The 20,952-nt window shown below is 40.9% G+C and overlaps 1 protein-coding gene across 1 annotated transcript in view; it reads right to left on the reverse strand.

Annotated features, from left to right (window-relative positions):
* rnf213b (ring finger protein 213b) overlaps positions 1-20,952 on the reverse strand; it is a 35,885-nt gene that overhangs the window by 3,494 nt on the left and 11,439 nt on the right. Inside the window, exons 23-59 of the mRNA XM_055043231.1 lie at positions 19,602-20,859; positions 19,319-19,503; positions 19,080-19,232; positions 14,957-18,727; positions 14,734-14,870; positions 14,303-14,401; positions 14,115-14,227; positions 13,908-14,021; positions 12,920-12,978; positions 12,693-12,843; positions 12,451-12,586; positions 11,833-12,021; positions 11,562-11,695; positions 11,319-11,494; positions 10,490-10,696; positions 10,206-10,393; positions 9,738-9,858; positions 9,421-9,521; positions 9,132-9,311; positions 8,449-8,594; positions 8,276-8,375; positions 7,623-7,734; positions 7,302-7,500; positions 7,005-7,192; positions 6,744-6,866; positions 6,194-6,295; positions 5,711-5,953; positions 5,404-5,485; positions 4,875-4,909; positions 4,676-4,779; positions 4,447-4,591; positions 4,205-4,361; positions 4,025-4,119; positions 2,668-2,916; positions 1,739-1,874; positions 1,570-1,650; positions 516-699 (exon numbers count right to left, since the gene is read on the reverse strand). Of these exons, the coding sequence (XP_054899206.1) occupies positions 516-699; positions 1,570-1,650; positions 1,739-1,874; positions 2,668-2,916; positions 4,025-4,119; positions 4,205-4,361; positions 4,447-4,591; positions 4,676-4,779; positions 4,875-4,909; positions 5,404-5,485; positions 5,711-5,953; positions 6,194-6,295; positions 6,744-6,866; positions 7,005-7,192; positions 7,302-7,500; positions 7,623-7,734; positions 8,276-8,375; positions 8,449-8,594; positions 9,132-9,311; positions 9,421-9,521; positions 9,738-9,858; positions 10,206-10,393; positions 10,490-10,696; positions 11,319-11,494; positions 11,562-11,695; positions 11,833-12,021; positions 12,451-12,586; positions 12,693-12,843; positions 12,920-12,978; positions 13,908-14,021; positions 14,115-14,227; positions 14,303-14,401; positions 14,734-14,870; positions 14,957-18,727; positions 19,080-19,232; positions 19,319-19,503; positions 19,602-20,859 (9,953 nt within the window). The remainder of the gene's footprint in view (positions 1-515; positions 700-1,569; positions 1,651-1,738; positions 1,875-2,667; positions 2,917-4,024; positions 4,120-4,204; positions 4,362-4,446; positions 4,592-4,675; positions 4,780-4,874; positions 4,910-5,403; positions 5,486-5,710; positions 5,954-6,193; positions 6,296-6,743; positions 6,867-7,004; positions 7,193-7,301; positions 7,501-7,622; positions 7,735-8,275; positions 8,376-8,448; positions 8,595-9,131; positions 9,312-9,420; positions 9,522-9,737; positions 9,859-10,205; positions 10,394-10,489; positions 10,697-11,318; positions 11,495-11,561; positions 11,696-11,832; positions 12,022-12,450; positions 12,587-12,692; positions 12,844-12,919; positions 12,979-13,907; positions 14,022-14,114; positions 14,228-14,302; positions 14,402-14,733; positions 14,871-14,956; positions 18,728-19,079; positions 19,233-19,318; positions 19,504-19,601; positions 20,860-20,952) is intronic.

Below are 20,952 nucleotides of genomic sequence, written 5' to 3' on the forward strand. Positions count from 1 at the left end.
AATTGGGCCAAGGAAATAAATAAAATGGTTTTTTTTTTTGGGTTACTCAACATTAAGTTAAATGTGCAACATTTTAACAAAACAAGGCATCTAAATTTTTAATTCTCTTGGGCTTGATTGAACAAATTTATTCTGAGTTACAAGAACATAATTTGGGTCACTTTCCTTCAAAAAGCTTCCTATATTTAGCCAAGTTTAGATAAAAGCTGATTTTTTGGCAGCCAAGTCGGTTTTTCAGTAAAAGTCTTTGCTCCGACTTGGTTCTGCTTATGATAAAAACTTGATTATAAAAAAAGTTAATATTTTGTACTGAACTTAATTTTCCTTGTAATAAATTCACCCTTATTACAAACAAAAATAAAATCTCAATCTGTAATGGATGGGCCAAATTTGTATCATTCTTGAACTGCCGGTTGGGAGCCTTGCTAGGCCATTCTAATATACGAATATGTCGTGATCCAAATCATCCCAGTGGGCCGGAAATGACCTCAGGTTGCAGTTGGTTCAGGACTGACCTGTCCTCCTGGCCGCTCATTTTCTTGGCCTCCCTCACCAGGCTGTTGTGAGTCTCCAACAGGAAGTCGACCAGAGTTTGGAGACATGAACCAGGGCCACGTCGGCATGGCCGCAGATACTCACTGGAGCTCTCAACCGTCAGCTCCTTCTCACAAAGATTTACGTCCGCCCCCAAATCTGCAGCTAAACACACAAATACAAACACAGATGAGCCAGCAAATGCAGAAACATCAGCACTTTTTTGGTATTGTTCGTCAAATAATGTTCATCCGGCTTTTCTGTGCAGAAAATAAAATAAATGACACATTTGAATCAAGCAGCTTATCACAAAGTAATGGAAAAATCACAGAGCAACATGAGGAGTGTTGTTTTTTTTAAACATGAAAGCAAACAAATACTGCAAAATGCAGTAAAGTTCTTCTAAAACCATTGGTGTCAAATGATTCCTGTGAATTCTACATAAATGTAAAAAAAAAAAATAATTCTACACATTTTAAAAACTGAATCCTGCACCATAATTTGTTCTAAAATAGGAGTTGAAATATTTATGCCCTCATCTGTAAACCTTTCAGTTTCACCTCAGTAGTCATCAAGACCTTCTCTATTTTCACAAAGCTGTGAGTTTAGGAAAATAAGGATAAACATGTTGGAAGCATGTTTCCACATCATGTTTCCACATCAGGCAGCAGATTATGTACAAAGCCCCAACATTCCCATAATATTATGAAAGCAAATACTGAAGACTTAAAACCGTTTACCTCAAACACAGGAAGACAACCAGACAGTTAAATTAAACCCTTATGTTTGAGGGAAATATGAGGGTTTATATTTATATTTCCCTCAAATATAAATCCTAAATTATCCGGATTACTCTGGATAATTTAGCAGCCTGCTGTAAAGTCTGGTTGTTGTTTTATTTTATTGGCAAGTCCTTTGTTGAAAACTTAAAATATAAAACTTATATTATTGACATAGTAATTCAATAGTGTAACAACAACATTTGAAGAGCTGCAGCTGCTCTGCAGCCTAAAATGTGAACGGCTGCACTCTTACAGTTATTTGCCACCTCAGCTCTGAGCAGATTCCACACGCTGATGAATTTGTCCACCCTCTCAGCCAGCACCTTCTGGAACCCTGATGAGGATGATGAGAGACGGCTGTTTGTGCATGCATTCCTGCATTTTGCTGCAGCTGCTGAGTCAAAGAGGAAATGCTGGTTCACCTGCAGGGATTTGCTGCAGCGCCTGCGCGACGGTCTGAGAAGCCGAGCTTGCGGACGTCAGAGGAAACACCCTCAGAAGGTCCGACTGAAGAGCAGCCAGTTCAGGCAGGTGAGGGAGCTGCCGCACACAGTGTACCTGAAACACACACACACACGCAGAGTCTGCTTGAGCTTCAAAAAGAGTTGAATAAATACCAAAACCGTAAATGTATTTTTTCCACTAGAGTGAAGTCCTCCACCCTCTCCTACCACAAATCTTTTTTAAGTGTGTGCCATTATAATTTTAAAGATAATAAATATTTCCACTGTTCATCAAATGTCAAGCAGCCAGTCCACATTTACAAAAAAAATTAATTTTGTGTCGATCAATTGTGCACAAACATAGGAAAGAAGTATTTATATCAGTTTTGTTTCATTTTGTTAATGTGTGTGTTAGTGGGACAATGTGACTTCTGGTGAACACAGGATATTTTTTTTTATCTTAAAAACTATAATTGTACAAGCAAATGTTTTGCTGCACAAAATATTCCAATGTAGCTCAGTTTGACTGACAACATATTTTATTTGACTTTGACTGGCTGGTTGACCTTTGATGACCTCTGGAAACACTGATCAAGGTCTTTAAAATAATAGATGCAAAAATGCTAATTTCTTTGCACCACAATTGTTTAACACCAATGTGATTTAATTTGAAGAAGTGGGGGGTGCCAATATTACTCGGGTGCGTTACCCTAAATAAGGACATTAAAATCAAACCCAAATGGGTTAATAAATGTGTCAGATAAGTGTTACATCACCGCCAGAGTCAGTTCATGAGCACAAAAAGAGAAGCTAAAAGTTATATTTTTGGGGGGTGATATTTGTCAGTCCTCTCCTCAAAAACAAATGATGGCAACATGGTGCCCATCCACCAGCGAAGCGTTCAGTACCTTCTTCATAAACAGGCAGAGCAGCGGCAAAGAGTCGCGTCCTGACATCTCCCCCACCAGCTGAGAGAAGCGCTCCACCGTCATCGTTTCACGTAGAGTCCAGAAGGACGAACGATCCGTCGGGCAGTCAGAGGGCAAGGACAGCATCGTCCCAGGATCGGCAAACAGCAGAGTTATCAGGGGGCTTCCAGAGAGTCCGTCATCTGAGGCGACTCTCTCCTGAGCTTCCCCAAGATTCCTCTGCAGATCCTAAAGCAGGAAAGAAGGCAGGCTTTCCATCACTCATTGTCGAAAATGTTTCAGAGCTTAAAACATGGAAGTTTTCAGAGTTTTTGGGGTTTTTTTTTAAACACACCTTTACGAAATGAAAAAACATTTTATGTTGGTCAAAATTTGAATATGGGAACTACAAGAATCAGAGACATTACATAAACAAATGGACAAATCTCATATTAACCACCTTTTGCTATGCAGTTAATCTAAAAAAAAAAAAAAAAATTAACCACACATTGTACTGATGTTAAGTCAAGCCAAAAGTGTCATGATGTGTGGTGAATGGGAAATGCAGCATGACTCAGGTAGCAGTGAAATGATGATTTTAATGGTGAGAATATCCAAAGTGACACAGTCCAAGGAACAATCCAAAAACTGTCCACAAACCTGACAGCACAGCAGAGCAGACGGCTCAGCACTGTTAGCAACAGGTTTTACAAATGACCAAACAGACGTGCAACAACAACACTGAACAGACCAGGACCCAACGAGGAACAAGGAACACAGGTGGGGTTAATTACACAAAGGATAATTATAGAACGAGAAACAGCTGGGAATAATCAAGGGCAGACAGGACAACACTGAGACACTGAGACACAGAAAACTCAAAATAAAGACACAGAAAACTCAAATCCTGACAAAAAGGGTATTTCACATGTTCATGTCAGGAGAATTTTATTCAGCTGCAGATGCATCATTTACTACCAATGTTCCTTAAATGAATATTCCATTCTTGCATGCTAAGCAACTACATTTTTATTTTTTTATTTAAAAACATAATTGAATTATTGTTTATTTGTATTTTTTATGTATTTCTAGAATTGCAATAGATTAAGCTTAAGTGGTTAAATATAAAATATGCAGAAAGTGCCATTATTTTATCCAATTAACTGATTAATGGTCAAAATAATCAATAGAATAATTGATTTCTAAAACAGTGATTAGTTGCAGCCTTACTTCCCCCTTTTTTCCCACTTTTTCAGACCTGGAAAATATTCAAGTCAAATTCTACATTTTCCATTCTGCATACCAACCTTTGGATTTCTAACTTGTTTATTGCTGAAACACCTTAAAGCTTTTTTACCTGAAGCACCGGGTTGATGGCAGAATCACAGACGAGTTTCTCCCAACGCTGCCGTTCCTGTCTGGAGGACAGATCTGGTCTCGCTCCCCTGGAAGCTTCATCAAATATCGGTTCTTTAAAAACAAGTTTTCACTTCATGACCTAAACGCCAATGAAAGGTTGTTGTAAAGACGCCTCTACCTTCAGGGAATCTTGTAAGGATGAGATGAACCATAACTGCTGTGTTGTCCCTGTTCTGGTCCAGAGTTTTTCCCAACACTTCCATGTCCCTTTGCAGGTGGTCCCACAGAAATTGGAAAACATCCAGCGGACGGGGATGGATCATGTCACTGACTCTCTGACATAATAGGACATGGGTTGTCCTGTATTAATATGGAGGGATATTTTGAAAAAGTGATGAGAAATATGGGATCCAGTCTCACTCTGTGGTTCTTCATGGCTCCTTGAAGCATAGCGAGGTGCATCAGCAGCCGCAGGATGCTGGACTGAGCCGAAGTCATCTGTCTTTCAGGGGCTTCGGACCTCCGATGAGCCTCACCAAGGACATGTCCTGTCCGGGTCTGATCCCTGACATTTACACCAAAAGAAAGGGATCAAACAAAAACGTACAAGTGAAACCGTTCATATAATTAAGTCAATCGAAGGTCTCACCTCTGCTGGTTGTGCTGAGTAAAACCTTCCACTGGGACGTGTCCTACTCCACCAATGGGAAGTCCACAGTCAAGACAGAATGACCTCACCATTGGCTTTCCACACTATGAGACAACAGGGGATTAATGACAGTCTCACTGACGCTCATTTTATGCTGTTAACAGTGTACGAGGGATTAAAACAAACAATGAATGCCTACCTCTCCCACAAAGCAAACATGTCCATTTGCACATTCTAAAAACCAAGGAAAACATCACATTTAAGAGCTTCAATAGTGATACGATGATATGCAGACTATTATTCTATAAAAACCTTTACCAATGTTCCTACTAATCTTGACCATTTCCCAAATCAGTAGTGATAACAGTATTTATAGCCCTCCAACTTCTTCACATTTTGTCAAGTCACAACCAGAACATTCAATGTGTTTTGTAGACATTTAGTGTTTTCCTTCAGAGTGGATGCGACAATTCAGAAAAAAAGCTGCCTTTGTTAGATCATTTGAACACAACACTCACTGACTCTTCATTACTGTTAAAATGTTTCTTGTTTTCTCCCATGATTCTATAGTTTCCTCTTGTTTATGCAACAACTTTCAAGCTGTCAGGGTTTTTCTCCCTTTTTACTGGGAGAAAAATAACCACTATTTTAATAATGCTATATAATCTGAAAACTGATGTGAATTCATTTTTATTAACTTGATATGACATCATTATGTTTACACTTACTGTACATCTGGAGTTTCTTCTCTCTTAACCACTGTCTAGCTTCATTAGTGTGATCATCTGGCATAGTGGGAAGGTACAGGTCCTGGATAAAAAAGAAAAATGAAAACTAATAATAATGATGAAGGTACGTGGTGTCCATAAAGTAAATAACAGAAGTTATTTGGGATTTTTAAAAAATAAAGAGTTTTTGCTCTCATAGAAGCATGCGTAGATATGCATATTTTGTGTCAAATAAGAATTTGTTCATCTGTAACTATGAAAAGTGATATGAATCTATTTCTTTTATGCAGATAAACAAGCTTCTCACTGGGATGTTCTCAGGCTGAAAGGCGATCAGATGAAGTGGAGCCAGAAGACGATTTCCACAGAGGAGCACAGAGTCCAGATGGACCAGCAGCTCCAGGAGAGTTTGTCTCAGACCCGACAGATTTGAGCTGATGTGAAGATTGGACTCTGTTTGGCCGATACGATTCATCAGAAGAGCCGAGCAGAACTCCCTCAGCTCATTCCGGTTGATGTTTCTGAGGACAGCTTTCAGTCTTTCTATCTCCTGTAAGATTGTACAAAAAAGGCAGTTAGAAATATTTGAGAGCAGGCATTTTATTAGCAATTTACATAACCAAGAATTGGAAAGTCAGTAAAACATTTTGAACATTCTCCTAAAACAAGCTAGACAAGCCATACAACGTTTCATTTTAATCTTAATCCTTGAATAATTTCAGGGATTTTTTACCCTTTTAAACTCCTGCAAAGTGTCAAACAACATAGATGAACTTTAGACAGGGTGTACCTGTGCAGAAGGGTGTACGCTGGCATTAGGTGATCTGTACCTACTGGTGACCAGTCTAAACAGAGCCAGAGCCACCAGACTGACCTGAGATCCTCTCAGCTTCTGCAGGCAGGAAGCACAAGGAAAAAGATACTTTATTTATCCAGAAGAGGGAAATTCATATATGCAGCAGTAATGCAATAAACAGTCATAAAACTAATATGCACAAATACATGTACATTAGTATGATTTTAAACATAACTGCATACAAACTTCATATTTAGCTTCAATCTGGCATTAATATGGAATCGCACAAAAAATAAATTAAAGTCACAACACACACAAAAAAACATGATCAATGTCTGATGATTACAGCCAACATGTGACCACTCTGTCCTGCTGATGCTGTCAAAACTATCATCTCTTTCACTCACATCGGATGCTGTGGTAATCAGTTCAGTTACTTCTTTCCAAAGGTTAAAATGATTAAGATTTGCTGGCCTCTAGTGGCCATCAGGAGACATAAAGCTGCATCAGTCAGCAGTTGCTTCTGCTCTAGAGTAGCTCTCACCTGCAGCTCAGTCACAAAGCTGTCGGACCGGTTCTCCAGGAGAACCTGACCCACAGCATTTCTCAGATCTCTGTAAGACGTCCCACAGCAAAGGAAGTAGTCTACGTTTGTTGGAATCATTTTCTGAGAGAGAAAAAACTTATTGTTTTACATTTAAATTCATTCCTTAGCAGCACAGATACAACCTACGATATCATTAGGAGTCATTGTGAATTAGTCCACAAAAGAATAATAAAAAAAAGATGTATCAAAGTGTTGCACCTGGAGCTGCAGTAGAAGTGCAGGGAAGATCCACCTGTAGGCCGGGCTGTTCATCAGTGAAACGATGAAGTCCATCCCTGAGCATCTGTGCAGGGCTCGCAGCAGGTAAACTCTGAGCCAGTCATTGCTGCCGTACTCAAATAACCCTCTCACCTGACGCAGGTATTCTGTAGCCACCGCCTGTTCATCTATTTTATCAGAAAAAAAAACAAAAACAAAAAAAACATGCGTATTCGTCCCCAGAGTTCTAGCATATTATATATGTGCAACTATGGAACAGTTTTAAAATCAGATCACCTTGAGCTGTAGCTTTCTCCAGCAGCTTGGCAGCAGTGCTCAGGCAAATTTTCAGCCTGGCCATGTTAAGGAGGAACTCTGCTGGGTCCTCTTGTCTGTCCGGAGTTTGTTTCCTCACAATCCTGCTCAGAAATTTGACTTCTGCTTGATGCTCTGCAGCAGGATCCACTTCTCTGGCTGCTGAGCACAGCAAGGAATCCTGAGAGGAAGGAAAGAAGCGGTTCATATTTGTGACAGCAATCAAACTGTCATCAGTACAAAGTTTCAATTTATTTGTGAACAAATTAGCAACGCAATAACAATGTCTGAAAGATGGGGAACCTGGAAGCAGTTGGCAAACAGCAGGTAGAGTTCTGTGCGGTCCTCCTGGTGCCAAAGGTTGTTCTCCAGATTCCTCAGGTAGTTTTGGATGTGAGTCTTCACCTGGTCAAAACTAAGATATGTACTTTGGTTAAACTTCTATAAAAATATGCTCTTATATGTTTGTTAAAAGCATCACTTTGTTGTGACAGTTTGGTTTGTGACAGATAATTAAAATGCACTGCTTTGTCAGAAAAAATTAGCAGAACCAGGAGGAGGGTCTCAGTGCTGCCAATCTAGCTTGTGTACATGTTGTTCTCTACTAAACTACAGTTTCTCCCCATCAACAAATCCTGGCACACCTGCTCAAGCTAGTTAGCATCACCATCGATGATGGATCGATAAATGGTTTTCCTGAAATGGTAAGTTGTTTCTCCATCACTAGCACTCTGAGCAGCGCATACACAAATTGATTGATTGACAGCGCTAAGACACTCCTCCTCACTCTGACTGGATGTTTTTCTGCAAACCGCAATAGCAGCACATTGCTGTCATGACATGGTGACAGTTTTAATAAATATGTAAAAAATAATTTTTTATCATAGTTACATACTGCAGTTTTAAAGGGTGTGTTTTACTACACCATGAGAAGCTGTTTACGCCTTCTCTCTCACCTGTACTGCAGCAGAAGCTTTGGCAGCACAGATCGGACCATTGGACTGTTATCCACACACTCCAGGAAGGGCGTGAGCTCTCTGGTGCAGTAAACGTCTCCTGCAACAACAGCAGAGTATTTGCAAATACCTGGTGTGTGTGTTCACTGACACTGACTTGTTCAGTCACTGACCGTTAGCAGAGACGAGCAAAGAGAACAGCAGCTCCACCACGCCCTCTTCGGGCTTCTGCCCCTCTGACAAACAGAACCTGGACACGACCTCCAGGAAGAAGGAGTTACAACAGCGTCTGATGGCTGCCTGCTGTTCGAGTGCCACCCTGAATTACATTTAAAACAGAACAAAGATAAATAAAATAATAAATTTCTGGGGTAGTTTTGTGGCCTTTCTTTACAAAGGCTTTGTGCTGGTTGGCAACAGAAGTGAGCCAGCAGCAAAAACTAACCAGTGATAGATGCAAAAAGCTTGCTAGCAAGGGTTTATTAGCGGGTAGTTAGAGGTAGGCTAAATTTTGAGTCACAGAATGAGGGCGACTCAAAACTTTTTCCTGACAGAAAAGTCCTTGAAAAAAAAAAAATTAATTTCCTTGCCAATATTTAAGACATGGGATTAAGAAATTAATTCCAATCCACATTTTTTTATATAAATGTAAGACATTTAAGGCTTTGATTACAAACACATACATTTAAGACTTTAAAAAATGCAAGGAAACCCTGAAAAAGGTTATAAGGTAGATAGTATTGGTTCAGGTTGGATCAGCACTTTTCAGTGCAATTATTTTGCAATTTATTTCCATCAGTAAAATTCTGCCAGAACAGGACATTCGAGGGATTTTGTATTACTCTTTTCAACTCACTTGACACTGTGGGAAACAGTTGCCGTGAAGTTGTTTGGCAATTCTGCCCTGCATTTCGGGCAGGAAAGTCGGTTCTGCTGAAAACATTTCTGAAGACATGGTAGACAGATGACGTGGCGGCAGGGCAGGACGGACGGCTCAGTGAACTCCAGCAAGCAAACTGGGCAGGAGATTCCAAACCTTCAACAAAAACAGCCATGCACATATTTACTGTTCATAGCAGTCTTATATTCAATAAGTAGGTAAAATCTCCTAAATTAGACGAAACAAACAAAAGACACAATCTGACCTGAGGTCCCTGCTGATGCACTCATCGTGGAAGGAATTGAGTATCCGGATCAGCTGCTCCAGCGTGTTTACACTTCTAACATCAGGAGACGCCTGCATCAGCTGTTGAGTAAAAAAACAGACTTTGCAACAAAAACATTTGACTTTATTTTAGCTACTAAAACTTTGAAAAGTCTCTGGCAGGCAGCAAATGCATATGATTATTAATATGACAGAAAACTCATTAGTTTAGACTCCATTTCCTAACTGAGTGTAGGATTTAAACCAGTTTAAGAAACATCAGAACCAATAGAGATGCTAAACCACTCTCTGACGTACGTTCAGATGAAGGTTGCAGTGTTTCAGAGACAGTTCTTTAAGCTTCAAGTCATCTTGTTTCACTTTAAAAGTGATCTGCTGTATAAAAGATGCAACAACAAGCATCCCATGCCACAATGACCTGAAATGAAAGATGATCTTGGATTAAATAAATGTAACAAAAACAAACACTGTTCCTCACATGAGAATTAAACTTTTTTCCAGATTCAAAACTCCAGTTCTTTTTAATTGTTTTCCCATTTTACAGAATAACTACAAAGGTTTAGAATATGTTTCTACACCAGTTGGGCTACAAATATGAGACCATGACAATATCTGGTAATTAGAAAATGTTTTTAAATTACATTGTTTTTTTGCATATTTATCCAGAAGAGATATATACTTTAAATATAGTTTCCAGACTATGTCAGATATTACACAGTGGAGTCATAGACACACAGAATCAATTTTTAAAACTTTTTTAGACACCTGATGGAGGCCAGATGCTGAAAACAGGCAGCACTACAGAGAGCACTGTATTTCTGGCTGAAGGCTCTGTCCAGACACGGCTGAAGTAACTCCACCCTGTCCACAAATGACCTGCATTCATCGAGGGACGTCAGAGTCAAAAGTTTGACCTGTTCAACACAGATCCCGAGGGCCAGAATATCCTCCACCTGCAGAACGAAGAACACATGACAATAACCTTCAGATTGGAAAAGAAATGCCTCAGCATTGTTCTTTAAGTCAGAGATAAAGAAGATCAGTGTCACCATTTCTTTCTGCTCGCTCTTTATCGATCCCCGCTGAAGAACATCTGCAGCTAGCTGTGGCTGCAGGAGGAACATGTGGCTGAGCATGTCCAATCTCACTGCAAAATACTTTGCGGCTGCCATGATCCAAGCAGGAGAGAGATCAGGAGCAGTTCCAATGGACGTCTGAAGCTCCGTCAAACAGCCCGGCATGGCTCTGATAAACACCTGTGCATGATATGTATGATCAGTACAGGTATACATGTCCTTGTATACATGGACACTGTGTTGTTAAGCCACTTCACAGTGATCTATGACAGAGGCTGCTAAACTTAATAGATGAGACAGGAAAAACTTTTATCACCTTAAGGAAGTAACATTTTTAGAAACAAGTTGGATTTTCTTTCTTATTTCTAAATGTCTTGACTCTCAGATATAGTTGTAGGTTGTTTCATTAAACCCTGACACCATTTCTCTTCAACTCAGCTTGCTTTGACAGCAGATCATCAAAAACTTGGAAAAAAAAAGCTTGAAAAAAAAAAAAACCCTGGAGAACTACTGATCAAAGCTGGTGTGACAAAACTGTTTGAAACATTTTTAACTTAGCTGTATTTCCACTGATCTTATAATTGCACAAATTGGAATTATGAAAATAAAGGCACTTTATGGAAAAATGCCAATTTAAAAAACAAACATGTTTTTATTAGTTTTTGCACTACGATGAGCTGGTTTTTTGGCTGTATTAAATGTCAATAAGGTTTTACATACATTCGTAACAGAAACACAGTTTGTGATTTTTCTTTTGGCTTAAATCAAGATACAGCATCTCAATGGGTGAAAATTACTGAACCTTGAGTTCATCTTTGGACTTTATCTTCAGAGAGAGCAGCAGGAAGTCCTGCAGGAACAGAAGACCATATTCCCATCGCTCCTCCTCAGAAAGCTGCTGGAGGTGACGGCCCGGTCCGCTGCTGGAGAAGCTGCTCACAAACTGGAGAATCCTCTCTGTGCTTCCTTCTTTAGATACTGTGGAGCACATACAAATCAGATCACAAAATATTTCTAAATATCTGATTGAGAGCTGGTCTCAAACCTGGCATGAACTCGGACTCCTCCCACAGGCTGTCCAGGTTCATTTTAATGATCCAGCTGAACGGAGCCGAGCACGACTGCTGCTCACTGTCCAACAGGAAGTAGTGCTGCACCAGAACCTCCTGGTCTGAATCACTGGGAAATGCAATCAAAGAAATGTTTTCATTTTAACAAGAAATTCCGCCAGTTAAATAAAGCAGTACGGTCGCTCACAGAGAACCAGAATGAGGACTGTAGTGTACCCTGTAAAAGGCAAATCATCCAGTCGATACCTTGGATTTGATGGAGGTGCCAGGTGTAAAACCTGCGAGTCTTCCAAGATGTTCATCCAGAGCTTCATGAGACCCGGACTGAGTCTGTCAGCAGAGAGCAGGTCCAGATTGGAGTACCGATCTATTACCTCCAAGATGCTGGCTAGCACCGGTGTCACGGTGGACTGGAGGCAGCGCCACAGGGTGTGCCTTCACACACACAGAAAATACGCAGGTCATCACAGTAAATACTTAACATTACACTTAAAACCTCAAAGTTTTACCAACAATATTACATCGGCATAAATAAAAGGAAAACCTTAAGAGACTTTGAAATTTCTAGTCTTATTTTACTATAAAGAGCATATGTTTTGCATAAAATGCAAATTCTTGTTTTATATAATAAATTACTGACATTTCCACCAAAACCCTAATAAAAAACAATGCAAACTAGATAACTTATTTGCATAAAATAAACAAAAAACAAAGTCATTTTTAGTTTAAAGCAATAAAAAACTAATAACTTTTCACTTAGGAGTTCAGAAATCAACATTTGGTGGATTAAGTAAAATTACTATTATGTTTAATTGAGCTCATTATATAATAATTTTTCTCAGTTTGTGATGCATGAGACATTACCTCAGAGTTCCTCCTTCCTGCAGAGCCTGGCGTTTCTTTGCCTCTCTGCTGACCCACTCTTTAGGAGCGGCCATCACTTCTTCTCTCTGAGCCAGAGTCTCAGCCAGCCGACTCAGCAGGACCCTCTGGAAGCGAGCTTCAGGAAACACCAGAGTTGGATCAGACCCAACAAGCAACAAAACCTTGGATCATTTTGTTTTGTTGGCTAGTCAGTGTGAACAATAAATCCATCATACGTTTACCTGTTGTTTGATCGGTCGACAGGTGTGTCAGCAGGATGTGCATACGCTGCAGGCCTCTTGATGTCAGATTGTCGGGGTCTCTCAGTAAACCCACAGCTTTTTGGATACAAGAACGGACTAAGGACGGGCTGTGAAGGTGTGCTCTCGCCACCTGAGAAGCAGATTTAAAGTCATCATAAAAAATGCCAACAATATTTTTATTTTAAACCACTTAGATCAAATCTTACTTTTCTGTTGTCTTCTGAGTCGTTTATTAAACTCATTCCTTCACTGACATCCTGATTTTCTGTTCAAAGTGTAAAAAAATTACTTTTATCCACACTGCATTTCAGTTGAAAGAAGTAATGTGCTAAAGTGGAAAAGTAATGATGCATGGACTATAAAACTTTTTAAAAATAAAAATGTGAAAAATCTGTTTCATGTTCAGACTAGAGAGAGCACATCTATCAGAATCAACATTAAAACCTCGTCAAATATTATATTAACTGGGAAATCCTGTAATTCTCCGCACACTACAATATTGATTACAAATTAATCTACCTCTCCACCATCGTCCCTGATTGATTTGTTATTTTGTGCATTTCAAGTGAATTCTGGCTGAAATTGGAGTCACTGGATTTATTTAGGAGCATCAGCGTGAAGGAAAGTAAAAATGCTGAAGGAGTTTTAGTACTTTAAAGAGGTACTGCAAGCTTTTACATTTCTAAAAGCTGTGAATAGTTGCCCCTAAAATCAAATTTTAAATGTGTTATTAAATGTAAAATATGACACAGATAACAAAGGCTGAATGCAAATATTCAGAACAGGGCTAAAGTATTTAAAGGTGACAACAGCTAAAAAGCATTTTGCACGTCGGCAGCAAAAAAGCTTCACAGCTTCGAATTTCAGTGAAATGTAATCTTAGTTGCATTGCATTTAAACTTTATGCGTAAAATAAACACAAGACTATTAAAATTAAATTCAAACTTTTCCAGTAATGTCTTTTGTTTGAGCATGTCGTTCCCACTTACCCTAACACAATTAAGAAATTAATGACAATTTGCATTGTGGTCTTAGACTTTGAAAATTCTGAATAACTTTTAAAAATAAGACTTTAAAACATTTAGCTGTTCTTCACGGTACTAATATAATACATAATAATTCTTGATCTGACTTTTAATTTAATTTGTAATATAAAATTATGACTAAAACCCACACAAGCTAAGTGTTTTGTACCTTGCTGCGCAGGTTTGAGCAAGGTGCTGATGAGCGTTCCACAGAAATCCGACAGATTCAGACTCATGTCCTCTGAATCCCTCAGGTCATCGATGTGAACTGAATGCCAGAATCCTTTGAAAGAATCACAAAAAATAAGCTTTCAGTGTGTTATTAACAACACAGCAGGCACACTGCATTCACAACCTCCTTCCTTTTGGTTCTCACCTCCTTGGAAACCAATGTACCGAGACTGGCTCGAAATCCTTGAGACCTTCACAATGAAGATCACCCAACACATCTGAACATCCATTGAAGCCATGTAATTCATGGTGCAGTACCTATCGGCATTAATACTCATGAACACACCTGCCAAGTCAAACATCCACTGTGCTTAGTAAAGAGGAGGCCTGTACTTTGCTGATGCGATGAGCTCGTCGCTGCACTGGGACTCCTCCAGGTCCATCTGGATGATCAGAAGGTGAAGCGAGCTGCCAGCGTTTTGGAGGAACAACCTGACACATACAAACACAGAAAATCAACTTATGCTATTTTACAAAAAAAGAAACAAACTGAGGCTAAGTCTTGAATTCACCCAGTTATTTTGAGAATATGTAAGATCTATTAAGCTTTTTGAAATGAGACATCAACAATACAGCTAACACTCAAGACATACATTTATAAATAGCTTAGCCTGGGTTTATGAAACATAACAGGCAGGTATCAGACAATCATTTTATTTTTGATTTTGGTATCTTCAGATTTTTGCTAATAGTTTGATCGCATGCATAAAAATATGCAAAGATGCATGACTCAATGAGGTAAAGGAAGCAGCAATCTGTTTTACCGTATTTTATTGCAGAAAGAGACTTCAGTGTCAAACTGGTGGAGCGAGAGCAAGAGGATCCTGTCTGTATTCAGTCCTAATGCAGGGGCTACATCCCTTACATCTAATTTTGTCAGCAAGCTGGAAAATGTTGTGATCTATAAAAAAAACAACATAGAGCAGTGCAGTCAAGAGTTTTTGTGAAGTCTAAAGGGAAAAGTGAAATTGGAGATTTCAGCCTTACCTCCAAGAACTTGCTGGAGCCCTGGTGTGAGTTCAAACAAGCTCCCAGAAAATCTCGGAGTGAGTGGTGATGTTGCTGCTGAAAGTACAATCTCTGAAGTTTCTCTTTGTCCTGATTAGATAAATCTGAGTATTTGAGCCTCACAACAGCATCGGGGGTGGCACAGTTTAACAACAAACTTTTCGCCAAGCTGAAGACCTCTTCCTCATTTTCTCTGGGAGACTCGTCCTTTTCGGTCTCCATCATCTCTTCATTTTCCAACATGTTTCTATCATCAGTAACTTCACTGGATTCATCATTCTTACCCATTATCTCAGTTTCTTGCTCAATGTCCATTGCATCAACAAACTCATTGTGCTCCATCTCAGCCACTTGGTCCTTGTCATCTGGCTCAAGTGTTTTTGGTTTGTCCTCTTCCTCTTGTTCTATTCCCTTGTCAGAAGCAGTGTGTTGTCTCTTTTCTAGTGCTTGCAATAAAGCACTGGCACATGCATCACCGTGGAAGCCAATGAAAATGTCAGAGGGCTTGAAGTCATCATTGGCCTCTCCAGAGAATTCCTTTACCCACTCTCTCAGTTTGTTGAGAACGCGGTGCTGCCATGCCTCCAGATCGGTGCTCCGATCCACTCTGTGTTTTTCCAGCCTGTTGATGAGGGGAACAGGGAAGTGCTCGTATACCTTGTTCTGGTCTTCCACCACAACCAACCGGAAGTTGGTATGAACACGACATTTGACTCTATGGGAGCCAAGACCCAGATCAACGTACTGCTGCTTACTGAGGTAAACGTAGTACTGGTTCAAGGCATCATAAAGGCTTTCATAGAGATTCTGCATGTTAAGGAGGACAACAGTTCTTCCGGTCTCCATGCAGGTTTTTACTCGGTTGACATTCCGGCATATTTGAGCGTATTCCTGATCTTTTGGGAATCCAGAACCAAAGATGATTTCGGGTGGTGGATAGTCTCCTTTTGCAAAGACCTGTTGCTGAAGGATATGCAGAGCTGCATTGTTTGTGGTGAGTAACAAGAGATAGCGGCTCTCCTCTTTGGTCCCATGATCAAGATTCCTTAATATCATCTGCAAGGTTCTTGGTCTGGGAATTTCAGTCAGATCTTGCAGAACGTCTTGGAAAAATATGACTGGGTCAAAGCTGTCTGGCTGTCCACTGAAGTTACGTAGGATGACCTCTACAAGTTGCTCACCATTTGGCTCTTGTTGTGTGGCCTTCACTCCGGAAAACAGCATTTTGACTAGGCTGTAGTAATCCCTCAGGCCAAAGAACTGATTCTTTGAAGTCTCATTGCAGATTTTTAAGAAGGCGCTGGCCAGTGATGGGAAGAGATGTTTTATTTTCAGGAGAATCTGATTGGAAGATGAACAAATGCCTTTGGCTGTCTGCACAAGTTCATCCTCACTTGGGTCCCACCTGGACACAAATATTCCTCGGTTCATCTTTGCTGGGTCCAGAGCCCAATTGGAGATGCCAACAAACCCAACTTTCATGTGTGGATCTGGCTTGTCATTGTCAATGCATCCATCCTCCAGTAGAGGATGAAGAGTCTTTAGTGGCATCTGTGGAGAATCTTCTGCTAGTCCTATCTCATCTAACACCACTACTGAGACGTACTCTTCCATATTTTTGTCCTTTTGGAAACGAGCACAGTTCCTGAATGTTCCTATGATGCCTTCTGGACTTGAGTGAGGGCTGCATTGAAAAGAGACCATGTGGACTTGTTTCAGTTTCTTAAATAGTTTACAGTGGGAGTTTTGGCCCTGCATGGCGTCAGCGACAACAGTTTTAGCAAGAGACTTGGAGCTGCCTGGTTTGCCGACCAAAAACAGTGGGATCCTCAGTTCTATGCAGACCACCATGAGAAACACATTTTCTTTGAGTGCAATGTTTTTGGCAATGGTCTCCCTTGTCTGAACATTCTGAAGGAAGAGGTCTTGACAGGATGAAATCTCCACTTGCAACGCTCGAGCACAGTTCACAGGTCTTGGAAAGTACCTGCAAATTTCTTCCAGGTAGTCCTCTTTGGCTACAAGAGATGGATAGTAGCATACTCCAACAGCTAAGATCAAGCACTTCAGGGTTCTTTCATCATCACTGAGATTAGCTATGTCAGTGAAAATGTCTGGACTGTGTTGGTAAAACCAAACTAACACTTTCATGGACCTCTCTACATCTCTCAGACTTACAAAACTACATTCATTTTTACGACTTCTCATGTATTTCTGGGAGGCAGCCAGCACATTTGAAATGATGTTATTGCACGATGCTGGCAAACGGTGATCGGAAACTTTCTTCTGGACAATCTGATTGATGTAGGAAAGCTCAGTTAAATCACTCAACTGGCCGAAATCCCACACCAAAGACACCATACTTGGTGGCAGAGGGTGAACTCTGTACACCAGCTGCCTCAAAGGAACTTTGCCAAGTCGGTCTTCAGTTTCATTTGCCTTCACTCGGTACCCCAGTCCTGCACGTTCCAAACGTTCCACCATTTCAGGTGAGTGTTTCCTGTACGGATTGCAGGCAGCTATTATTTTTAGGCCACTTTCTGGCCTCAGAGGTTCTCCTTTCATTGTTTGGTCACACAGGATTTCCTTGATGGCAAAAATGGCCTCTGTTGTGTTGGCTTCGTCAAAGAACAAAATGGTATCAAGGTTGTGCTGCCGCTGATTTTTGCGGGCAAGAACCTCAGCCTCCTGCACCTTTCTATAGATCATTTCTGCTGTGGTTCCACCATGTACTTTAACAAGAACCATGTTCTCTACTGGTCTTTCCTCTCTTTGCAAAGTACAGAGGAAACGGACCAGTCTGGTTTTTCCACAGCCAGTCTCACCCATGATCACAACTGGAATCCCACATCGGAACCTCATGTGTATGGCCAACATCTTCATCACATTGTCTGCAGTGAGCTCATAGGTTGGGTCTGGATCAAAGTTTCTGTCCATAATTCCTCTGGTTGCACCAACAACACAAGAAATCCTTTTGATTTTGTCTGGTCGGGGCAGCTGATCAAAGTCCTCAGTAAGCGAAATCCTTTGTCGTTGCAAGCCATCGAAAAGTTCCTGTGACATTACGCTCTCTATGAGAACCTTATTGCTGTGAGGATCAACTGCTCTGAGTGTATTTCGCCTTGGACAGAGCTGCACATTAAAGCCAAGGAAAGACATTGAAGAATGGTCAGCGTTGAAGAAAATGTACGGATGTGATTCATTCTCCCATCGTTTTCGAATTGACAGACGAGTAAGAAGGTCATCTTCTAGATTGCTTTCGATGTGAAGAGTGGGACTTTCATCAGATGTGTTCAGAGACGGCGAGGCAAAATCTCTTGCCATGTGAATCATAAACTTTACAATGAAGTCCTTAAAGCCTGGCAGATGGTCTGCAAGAAAGTCTGGATCACAGAAAACAGAGACTTCACAGTCTTCCAGCTGCACATTGAGGAACCAGGAGAAGTTCTTCAGTTCACCCCAAGATGGATTTTCCATGCCACAGTGAAGCAGCAAGAGACGAAGGCAGTCTCTGGTATCCCCAACTTTGGATCCTTTTTGATAGTTAAATCGATCCAGACGCTGACTCTGGAAGTAGCGTCTTAAGTATTGATAGGGTCTTTGAATTCCCTCACTGAAAAACTCCTGTTCGTCTACAAGTGGATCAAATCTGTTTTGTCCAATGAGCCTTGGACTGCCCAATAGTTGCAAAACTTCTTTTGGAGCTTTGCAATGAATGGTGGGCAGAATTTCCAGAAGTCCGACCCTCACCTAAAGAATCAAATTGATGACATAAATAACACATAACATGCAATAGTCTATGTTAAAAGGACAACAATATTGAATAGATCTGAAACACATTTTGCAAATGAAACTGCAAGTTTGATTCTGTAATTATTAGAGATGCGCTGATCCAATATTTATATCTGTATTGGTTCTGAAATTGAAAAATAATTCTAGATCAGATTCTAGATTGAATATTGGTGACATTGTGCCCAATATAATTCAAGATGCATTCCTAGTAATGATGTATCAGTATTTAATTTATAGTCTATGACATAAATGTTCTGCAGGAACAGGCTTCAGACTGCCTCTAATGTAAGATGCTAAAAACAATTTCTACCTCTTTTGCCTGTTTTTGATGGCGTGTGATTGCTTTCAGAACTTCCACTGTGATCAGATGAGCCTTATTCTTTCTCCACAACATGCCATGGCTGTCACTCAAACAGCCCAGAACCAGCAGACGGAATAGAAGCTCCTCCAAACCTGAGCGAACCTGAACGGGGAAAAAGGTTGGATTCCTGTGGACTTTCAGCCAACAACAAAACGAGCTGTCTGACTGTGTAACGTATGGTTACTCACGCCTGCTGAGTCGATATGAAGGAGAACAGGGTCCTGCTCTCTGAGCTGGGACAGTCTCTCTGTCAGAGTGAGAACCAACGAGTCAACGTCCACATTCGCCTCAATCAGATGGATCCTCACATGTTTTGCTCTTGGAGATTTCTGCTGGAACTTCTCAAATAAACGCTTCACATAAAGGGACTTTCCTGTCATGTGGAAAATACTGATGTCAATATATATTTTTTATTAACCCTGTTAACTGAAGCTTTTTCACTGCTGGAAGCAGAAAGAAAACATTTCTCACCAACTGCCGGGCGTACAGATGACACCATCCAGACAGAGAGCTGATCTGGAGAAACCAGTGCGACTGGGTCTTGGGACAAGGTGCTTAGAGTGAAGTGATGATGAAGGTATTTTCTAGCCCTCTCCTCTGACAGATTCACACCAGTCTGCACTTTGTAGTTGCTGAAGTAAGAAGGAACACATCTGTGCTGGTGCACAACAGGACTGACTATCACCAAGCAATAATGCGGGCTGGCACTTCTCTCGAGACCTTCGTAGAGCTCCACCAATGCTTCGCTGGCTTCATATCCCAGCACACCAGGATTAACCAGAGAATAGATCTTCTGACATTTTTCTCTAGAGACTTGGCAGAGAGCTCTGCGCAGAAAGATCTCCACCTCTTCTCTGGTGGTTTGCTCCCTACAGACCAGGACCTCGTCAGAAGACGGCAGAGGTTGCTCTGGACTCTCCATGTAAAAAGACAGAGTGGTGGTGAAAACTTCAGCGCTCGGACAGAGGACAAGGTTCGGCTTCCCCACCTGGAGTCCTGGTGGGAGATTCCTGATCATGTGGAGCGGATTTGTTTCAGACAAGCACTCCAGGAGCTGAGCAAGTGTCAATATGTCCAGAGACTCCTCAAGATACTGGGACATGTTTCCCTTGAACCGCCTCCAGAGATTATCAAGCTTGCCCTCAGTTACATCATCATCTTCTTCTTCATCTGTTGAAAACTGCATTAAATCATAATCCTCTTTCGGGTCTTCTTCTGCATGCTTGGATGCAGCTGTTGTGATAGCTTCATAAAACTCCTCTTCATCATCAGAGTCTTCATCATCCTGTGAGCTCATGCTCACTGCATTTTTGTAAGCAACCCTAATATCATTCACCATGCACTGAGGCTTTATGGGAAAAAGCAGGTGCCACAGCTGCTGAGGAACCGACGTCTGACGTTGACACACCTTGTGTATCCAGTGGCACAGGTACACCAGCTGCTCTGACGTGAAATGGTTCAACACACTGAACCTGGAACGCATCTCGCCGATGAAGGCACACCATTCTTTGTGGCATGAATCCATCGACTGAGCCAGTTTCCGCAGCTGCTCTGTCACCTCTCCGCTGTACAGCGTCTGCTCGCCGCTGAGGGACAGGAAGGTGATGCTGATGCTCGGCTGCTGCTGCGGGCAGCAGTGGACCTCAGCAAACCAATCCCTGAAGAGCATGTTGCCAGATGTCTGCATTTGAAGAAGGATCGATCCAACTCTCTGAACTCCCTGGAAAACCTGAATAACACGTGTGTGTGTGTAGAAACGTTACAAACATTGGACAGACGTGTAGAAATACATATTTCCAAAAAGTAAGTAAAAGTAATATGA

This window comes from Poeciliopsis prolifica, unplaced genomic scaffold (assembly GCF_027474105.1).
Source record: "Poeciliopsis prolifica strain line A6 unplaced genomic scaffold, Auburn_PproV2 SCAFFOLD018, whole genome shotgun sequence".
NCBI classification, from domain to species: domain Eukaryota; kingdom Metazoa; phylum Chordata; class Actinopteri; order Cyprinodontiformes; family Poeciliidae; genus Poeciliopsis; species Poeciliopsis prolifica.